Source organism: Pungitius pungitius, chromosome 3, assembly GCF_949316345.1.
Source record: "Pungitius pungitius chromosome 3, fPunPun2.1, whole genome shotgun sequence".
In the NCBI taxonomy this organism is placed as follows: domain Eukaryota; kingdom Metazoa; phylum Chordata; class Actinopteri; order Perciformes; family Gasterosteidae; genus Pungitius; species Pungitius pungitius.
This window is the reverse complement of record NC_084902.1, coordinates 29,826,562-29,835,421: the sequence shown is the minus strand read 5'-3', so window position 1 is coordinate 29,835,421 and position 8,860 is coordinate 29,826,562. Positions and strand designations below refer to the sequence as shown.

The 8,860-nt window shown below is 52.2% G+C and overlaps 1 protein-coding gene across 1 annotated transcript; it reads left to right on the top strand.

Moving 5' to 3' along the window:
* The first annotated feature begins 946 nt into the window (after window positions 1–946).
* On the top strand, window positions 947–7,930 carry LOC119215138 (zinc finger protein GLI2-like). Its single transcript, XM_062560912.1, has 11 exons — window positions 947–1,043; window positions 1,524–1,691; window positions 3,147–3,348; window positions 3,438–3,606; window positions 3,736–3,876; window positions 4,719–4,859; window positions 5,222–5,371; window positions 5,707–5,871; window positions 6,135–6,383; window positions 7,311–7,554; window positions 7,797–7,930. The coding sequence occupies exons 1-11, from the start codon at window positions 962–964 to the stop codon at window positions 7,928–7,930; spliced, it is 1,845 nt and encodes a 614-aa protein (XP_062416896.1). The 5' UTR covers window positions 947–961.
* The last annotated feature ends 930 nt before the right edge of the window (window positions 7,931–8,860 follow it).

Below are 8,860 nucleotides of genomic sequence, written 5' to 3'. Positions count from 1 at the left end.
CATAGACGTCTATGGGAGCAGAGGAGTCGCCCCCTGCTGGTCACTACACAGAAGTAGAGTCATTTCCTCATAGACGTCTATGGGAGCAGAGGAGTCGCCCCCTGCTGGTCACTACACAGAAGTAGAGTCATTTCCTCATAGACGTCTATGGGAGCAGAGGAGTCGCCCCCTGCTGGTCACTACACAGAAGTAGAGTCATTTCCTCATAGACGTCTATGGGAGCAGAGGAGTCGCCCCCTGCTGGTCACTACACAGAAGTAGAGTCATTTCCTCATAGACGTCTATGGGAGCAGAGGAGTCGCCCCCTGCTGGTCACTACACAGAAGTAGAGTCATTTCCTCATAGACGTCTATGGGAGCAGAGGAGTCGCCCCCTGCTGGTCACTACACAGAAGTAGAGTAATTTCCTCATAGACGTCTATGGGAGCAGAGGAGTCGCCCCCTGCTGGTCACTACACATGTGAAGCTTTGACCTCTGCACAGACGGGAACCAACCAGGAAACACTCCGATCACATGACTTATTGACCACGTGTGTAGCAGCTTGTCATCTCAAGTAAACAAAACCTGTTTCAAGATGAGCGCATTAATGTTTCACCCGCACCGCGGGGCAGATCGCGCTGCTTCACTTTGGATGAAGTTGTGTCTGTGAGGGGGTGGTGGCGGGTGTGTATTGATAATGAAGTAGTCAGTATTTGTAGGTCTATGTACTTTGCTTGTTTTATTTTGTATATGTATATACGTATATATTTACTGTTTTTGTACTATCTGGCCCTTTAGTAATAAAGAGTTGATTGATTGATTGATTGATTGACCCCCCCCCCCCCCCCTCTCTTTCAGCCCTGCGGGTCTGGCCGGCTGCCCCGTGATCTCCGACATCTCCCTAATCCGCCTGTCCTCCGCCGCCGTGGCAACGGGCGACTCCCCCTTCAGCCCGCCCCACCCGTACACCGTCGGCCCCCACATGGAGCACTACCTGCGCTCGCTGCACGGCGCCCCCCCCCTGTCCATGCTCTCTGCGGCCAGAGGACTCGGCCCGGCAGACTGTGAGTGGTCTCCTCCCCTCCATGCGCCGGTTATTGTAGAGGTCAAAGGTTAGGGTGGATACAAGGACAGATTCAAACGACACCTGTGACCCTTCTGATATTTTATTCAAATATAGACGTAGAAATGATTGATGGGTTTCTTCATTCTGTCACTGATGGCTTTGAAGCGGAGGAACGCGTGATGGCGCCTCGCACTCATGAGGACAGATGGTACAAATCAGCCGCGTGGGGAAGCTAAGTAAGAGGCGTGGCCGTGGGGGGGGAGTGCAGATAGACCTTTAAATGAGTCAATGGGGGGGGGGGGGTGCAGACACGGGTATGAGGGGGGCGTGTGAACAGGAAGTCGACTCCTTGGTTACAGAAGACAATCGTGAACTATTTAACTCACACTTTCCTTTACGGTTCCCCCCCCCCCTTCAAGTGTTGCTGCCTCCTTAACTCGCTCACTAACCCCCCCGCCCTGCCCTGCCCTCCCCTCAGTGGCTCACGAGCATCTGAAGGAGCACGGGCTCTTCGGCCTCCCCCCTCCCCCCCCCTCTGAGTACTACCACCTGATGGCCGGCCAGCGGAGCCCCTACGGAGAGCTGCTCATGCAGGGGGGCGGGGCCACTGGGGGCCACCTGTCCGACTACATGGCCCCCCTCGACGGTGAGTGGCTCGGGGCGGGGGGGGGGGGGGGTGTGATCATGTTGTCACCTTTTGTTCCGTTATTATATAATTCATCATTAAATATTATTTAATGATCAATTCAACTCATCATTAAATATTATTCAAGGGGTAGAAAAGAGGGTGAAGGAGAATAGTCACAGCTTCAGAGTTCTGAAGGGGAAGAGGAGCAGAAGTTCCTGCAGCTCGACCAATGGGTGGCCTCCGTGCTGATTGAGGACAAAGAACCTCCAATCAGGTGAAGAGACGCCGAGGCATCAAACGTCCTCAAAGTTCTGCTCTTCTTCTGGTGAACGGCCGCTCGGCCCTCAAAGGGAGCCGGCCCTGCTCCTGTTGGGATGACTCCGAGAGAGGAGGTGCAAGCCCCTCCCCGACAGCCAACACTGTGCCGGCGTCTCCCCAGGAGCGTCACTGTCAAGTCATGAAGGCCCTTCGCTCTTCCTCTTCTGTCCCAGCCGCTGTGACATCGTTTGAACCGGCAACCTTCTGGTTCCAAACAGTCCGGTTAGAGACCGACCACAGGGGTGTGCACACACACACACACACACACACACACACACACCATCTGCTGATATAAATCACACAGGGAGGGGGAGGGGCCAGCGAGTGCAGCAGAGCTTTCCCATTGGTCCATTTATCAGAGGAAGTGTCACATTAATAAACACATCTCCCCTGAGGTGAGAGGAAGTAGCAGAGATGAACGAGGTGCTCCAGGAGCAGTTTCACTGCTTAGCTCCGCCCCTCAGGAAGTTCATTCATCTGAAATAAGAACCACCAGAACCAGTTCCCTCTCCCAGTGGACACCTCACAGACTCCCGAGGGAACAAACAGGAAGTCCTCTCCTGAGTTCCAGAGTCGATCCGGATCGCTCTGCATCTCCTCGCAGGTGGAAATCTTTGTAAATTGCCCACCATTAACATCGCGAGATGGAAAGCCTCTGAGATGTCCATCTTACGCTAATCCATACGCCACGTCTGAGGAGGTTTACCCACGTGGACCAACATGGACCAACAAGGACCAACATGGACCAACCAGGACCAATGTCCACCAACAAGAAGCAATGTCCACCAATAAGGACCCACGTGGACTAATATGGACCAACAAGAACCAACGTCCACCAACAAGGACCAACATGTTCAAAACATGAAATTAATTTCAATATTTCTTATTTTTCCATTTCATCATTTAAAATATTAACAGATGCTTTGGTCCTAATTACATTTCTATCACTAATACTCTATTACTTACTTTCTATTACTGACATATGCTGAACAAATTGTAATACATTGTAATACATTTTTTTATACTGTCACAGTAATTCTAATGATTCTTTTATTCATTCTAACAGATATAGATAAGAGTGTAGAGAGTCTGAAAGACGGATCCTCGTGCTCCACTCACCTGTCCCCCCCCCCCCCCCCCCCCCTCCCCCCACAGCCTCCCGGTTCTCCAGTCCCAGGGTGCCCCCCCGGCCGGGCAGGAAGCGCGCCCTGTCCGTGTCTCCGCTGTCGGAGGCCGGCATCGACCTGCACGCCATGATCTGCTCCTCCCCCAGCTCGCTGGTGGCCTACATCAACAGCTCGCGCTCTTGCTCCGCCTCCAGCAGCTCCTACGGACACCTGTCGGTGGGGGGGTTCAGGTAGCTCACCTGAGGACCTTCCTTCCCCACGTTGCCCGTGCGGGTGACATTTGTCCATGATGTGTCCTCGTGTCCTTGTCTCCTTGCAGCCCGTCCTTTCCCTTCCCTCAGCCCATCAACCCGATGGCGTACCAGCAGCTTCTCTCTCAGCATCGAGGGCTCGGCGCCTTCGGCCACACGCCGCCCCTCCTCCAGGCCCCGCCCCCTTTCTGCGGCCCCCAGCCGGCGCCGCTCCACGGCCGCGACCTGCAGACCAAAGTAAACAGATGATACACCATAAATACACATTAATATATATATATATATAAATATATTGAAGTCTTAAATTTAGACGTCTTTAGTTCTTTTGTAACTTAAAGTGTGTTAATTTAATAATTAAAAAAGAAGTATAAAAGCCCCCCCCCCCAAATCCCACAGAACCACGGCGGCGAACCGGCGGTCAGCAGCACCGTCGACGCCTCCATCACCAAGAGGTCAAAGGTGAAGACGGAGGTGGAGCGATGGAGGCCGCTGTCTCCTTGTTCCCCGGTACGAGAGGGGGGGCTTCATGAAGGCATTCGTGTATTTAGGGAAAGTCAGGAAGTTATTTGTAAAGAAAAAACATTTAAAATAAAAACATTGTCTCAAAAGAACATTCATTTGATATTTTGGTACTTTTTGTTTAACATTTTAGGACAATTTAGAAAGTTATTTGGAAAGAGAGAAAAATTAAGACATTGTGTTTTCTTGGGAACCTTTAGTGTGAATAGACGCCCCCCCCACCCCCGCCCCCCCCTAAACTGTGCCACAGCACTTCATTTTCATGAAATATTGGCCGGGCCTCATCTGAAGAGCCTTTTCTTTACTTTATCCCCCCTCCCCCCCCCCCCCCCCCGTGATGCATGGGGACGAGGGAGCGCGCCGGCGTCTTGGGGCCGCGAGAATTGATGAAGATAGCGAGCGCACATGCTGCAGTCAGCACGTTGTGCAAGTGTGTGTGTGTGTGTGTGTGTGTGTGTCTCACACATGCAAACATGTGTGAATACGAGCGTCTCTGTGAGACACTGTGAGACGTTTCTCCAATTTAGAAAAGTGAGACTAAATAAAGGTTTTTTTTGCTATAAATATTTTTGGAGGGGAAAATATATTATCGAGGACTTCCTGTAAAGGACATTTTTTAGGAAGTTGAAAGGAGAAATATTTTTAAACAGGGACATTTTTGGACAAAACGTTTTGTCGTTTTTGGGACATCTTGTCCTCTTCTTGCCGTAGACGAGGCGCGGTGGCTCTGGTGTCTTTGACCTCTTGTCCCGCAGTGGGACAGGGACACTTCTTAATTACTGAGAGTCATTCTGTAATTCCCATCCGGTGAAACACGCTTTCCTCCACAGGTCCACCGCGGCGCGGCGCCGGACCCGAAGGAAGAGGCGGGGCGGGGCGAGTGCAAGCCGGAGGCCGCGGCGGCGTGCGAGACGCACTGCCGCTGGGACGCCTGCAGCCGGCAGCACGAGAGCCAGGAGCAGCTGGTGCACGTGAGTGTGTAGCAGGGCGTCTGAGGAGGGACACGCGACACACACTCTGGATGGTACAGTTGAAATCAAAATGTAAAATACGGTCAAATAAAAATCTAATTAAATTAAATTACATTTTTCAAGTAAAATCTCAAGGTCGCACAATTAACACATTTGATTTGAGAAAGTCTCTGATTTCACTTCAAGTGGCAGATAAAACCACAAGAAATACACAGAACTTCCTGTTGAACTCAACAGTTCTTATCTTGTTGGTTCAGAAGAGAGAGGACAACCCTCTGCACACAACCCCTCACTGTGTGTGTGTGTGTGTGTGTGTCTGTGTCTGTGTGTGTGTCTGTGTGTGTGTCTGTGTGTGTCCACAGCACATCAACAACGACCACATCCACGGGGAGAAGAAGGAGTTTGTGTGCCGCTGGGACGCCTGCTCACGGGACCAGAAGCCCTTCAAGGCCCAGTACATGCTGGTGGTTCACATGCGCCGGCACACAGGGGAGAAACCACACAAGTGCACGGTGGGTGACGGATGGCCTCAACCCCCCCCCCCCCCCCCCCACGCTCCCTAAACATCGCACATGATCTTACACAAACACACACAGGAGGGAGGAGCTATTTGTTTTACAGATTAACATGAAATGTTAACTCATGATTAGAGACGTCACATTGAGAGAAGAAAACTGGAGCAAATTAGGTAAACAACCATAAATCATCTGCAGGGATCGAAGGGAAAAAAAGTTTTTTCTTGTTTATTCCTCTTGCAAATTCTTTTAAATGCTAATGTTTCACTTCATAAAGCTCCACTCATGATGATAAGAACTCAAATATACGATAGAATATTGTCTCCCTGCAGTTTGAGGGCTGTTTCAAGGCCTACTCCCGCCTGGAGAACCTCAAAACTCACCTGCGCTCCCACACCGGAGAGAAACCCTACGTCTGCGAGCACGAGGGCTGCAACAAGGCCTTCTCCAACGCCTCGGACCGGGCCAAGCACCAGAACCGCACGCACTCCAGCGAGGTGAGGCGCCACGGCAGCATCACCCAATCGCAACGAGCATCAACAAACCTCACCTGAGCAATGAGCACGACAGCCCACAATGCACTGGGGCAAACCCCGAACTGAGCGGGAGCCTGCAGCCGGCGAATAGATAAAGAAAACCTGGATGGTTATCCATCAGCGCACCTACACACACACACACACACACACACTCACACACACCCACACACACACACCTGCTGGTCAAACTGAGCTCCACCCCTTTTTCTTTCTCGTTTCCATAGAAACCCTACGTCTGTAAGCTGCCCGGCTGCACCAAGCGCTATACGGACCCCAGCTCCCTGCGGAAGCACGTGAAGACGGTCCACGGCCCGGAGGCCCACGTCACCAAGAGGCAGCGCGCCGACCCGCCCCCTCCCAGGCCCCCCCCCGAGGAGGAGGAGGCGGGGAGGCGGGGGAGGTTGGAGCGCGGCTCCACCGGTGGCGTGGAGGACTACCTGCACCTCAGGGGCGTCAAGGCGGAGCCCCCCGTGGTGAGAAGGAGCCCCCCGTCCTCCGCTCTGTAGTAACCGCCCACTTTGTGCTGCTTGGTGATCGCTCTCCTTTCTTCTCTCTCCTCACGGACAGACTTTGTTAAGGTGAGCTCACCTGTGGCTTGCTGTCACGTGACCCCCCCCCCCATGTCACTGCATCAAAGTCTTTCAGGGAATCAATCAATTTGCCTGAAATAAAGACTTTACAGCAGTAAATGTACTTTTGAACTGTTAAGTTAGTGTAATACAAGCTGTGCTCATGTGTGTGTGGGGGGGGGGGGCAAAATACACCAAAATGAAACATGAATAAATACAGGAACATATCATTACATTTACTACATTTCCCTAAATGTTCTAAAAGTAAGATTAAAAAAACCTGAACAGACAGTTCTACCTCATCGTATGTATAAAACACAGCAGACCCCCCCCCCCTCCCCCCTCCCCTCGTCAGAGATAAAAGATCCTCCAGGATTAGTATTCACTGGCTGGGAGTTGACTTTCACGCCGTGATCAAGACGGCTTTAATCAGCGAATACATTAGAGCAGGCGAAGACGCGTTGTCCTGGGGGGGGAGGGGGGGGCGGGGGGGTGGTGTTGAACAACGTAGGACAGATGAACTCTAGGAACAGATGAGCATTATTAATGTATTTGTTCATCATTAAGTGCAGGAGGGGTGTGAGCCTCCTCGCTGTAAAACTCCTCTTGTTGGAGGGACGGGGGCTCGGCATCCGGGGGCCTTTCTTCCTTCATTTCTAATTCACTACGGCCTGTAATCTGTAGCGCAACCCCCCCCCCCCCACCTCTTCACCTCATACTCCCCGAATGAACACTCGTCATTTACAATTAAGCTGGCAGAGAATAAAATATTCACTGTTGCTCCACTTGTACACTTTTTTTCACCCCCCCCCCCTTCTCCCCCCCTCATAGATGCATCAGTCCAGCCCTGGCGGTCACTCATCATGTAGCAACGCCTCCAACAACCACAGTGGAGTAAGGACAGCGGCGCACAGCGGGGGAAGCTTGGGGGACCTCAGCGGGGGCGCGGCGGCGGGCCCCCACCTGCGGGAGCGGTTCCTGAGGCCTGTGAAGGGGGAGAAGCTGAAGACGGCGAGCGACTGGTGGCGGTCGGCCCCGCCCCTCGGCACCAAGCTCCCCCACACACCGGCACCCGGTGAGGGGCAAAGCAGGTCACGGCTTTAGCTCCGGTTTGGTCTCCACCGGACGCGCCGTCTGCAGCTTTGACCCGCCTCTGTCACAAGGCTAGCCAATCAAATTGACCAGGAGGCGGGCTTTACGCCCTCAACACTTACTTCCTGTTTTGATGCCAGTAGTTGTGGTAATTACGACCAGTCAGGCCCGTGTCAATGCGTGTTGTCGTGATGCGGCCTGAGATTTCCATCTGTTCCTCCGCAGGGTCTCTCCTCCGGAGCGCTGGTGGTCCGGTGTCCTTCTGTGCTTCCAGTGGTCTGCTGGAAGCTCCTCCAGAGCGCCGCCACAGCACGCCGAGCTCTGTTTACACCCTCAGCCACCGCTCCTCAGGCTCCTAAGTTTTTTTGGGGGGGGGGGTTACGCAGGAGGGGGCTCTACCGCTGTGCAGCGACTCCAATAGGTCCTGAACCGCCAAGCAGCAAGTGAACCTGTGAGACCCTCAGCAGGCACTTGGACCCCCGAGTTTCTCTCGTGGGTGATGTACTTCCTTTTGAGGACCCCCCCCCCCCGCGGCCCTGGAGCGAGTGCAGATGGACCTTGATGGATGTGGGCGAGCTCTTCAGCTCAATGTCGTAGCAAAAGGTCGCCGAACTCATGCTGCACAACAGACTTAAAATGGTGTCTCAAACCCTCCGGTGGCGGGTTTCATGTTTGGTTTCTCCATTATTTTGCATCTTGCCAGAGAGCCATATGTGATGTTTTGGTGACCGGACTCCTTCAGCTCTGCAGTGAGAGGAGTTTACCAAGTGCCTGACTCCGCCTCTACGATATTAAAAAGACTCCTCGGCGAGATTAACAAGGTTTCTTTTGTTGTTTTGTACGTTGTTGAACCAGTTTGTTTCTTGCTGCTTGAGATGTAAATATCATTTGTACGTTTCTATGGACAATATGGACATTGATTTTTTTAACAAGCGTTGTTGTGTTGTTGTTTGTGCAGATTAAAAAATTATTCTGAATGTTTTCTGATCGAACAAAGATTATATTCATAAACGTTGTTGGTTTATGAATGTTTTGAACAGTCCGTCTCCATCTTGTCTATTTTATCAACCACTAAAGAGGAAGTGACCACGTTTGGACTGAGTAGGACCGGGGTGTTAAACTCATTTCAGGTTCGGGCCAGAAAACGACCACTTTGATCTTAAGCGGGCCAGACCATTAAAACCATAGGGAGGGGTGGTACCTTTGTGTAATTCCCACAATAGCAAAGTCATCCAGCGGGCCGCAAGTTTAACATATGTGGAGTAGGACGTAGAGACCTGTCAATCAGC

Coding starts and splice junctions, on each gene's coding strand:
- LOC119215138 (XM_062560912.1), top strand. CDS start 962: ATGGAGCACTACCTGCGCTCGCTGCACGGCGCCCCCCCCCTGTCCATG. Junction 1,044..1,523: donor AGGACTCGGCCCGGCAGACT/GTGAGTGGTCTC, acceptor CCCTCCCCTCAG/TGGCTCACGAGCATCTGAAG. Junction 6,384..7,310: donor TCAAGGCGGAGCCCCCCGTG/GTGAGAAGGAGC, acceptor CCCCCCTCATAG/ATGCATCAGTCCAGCCCTGG.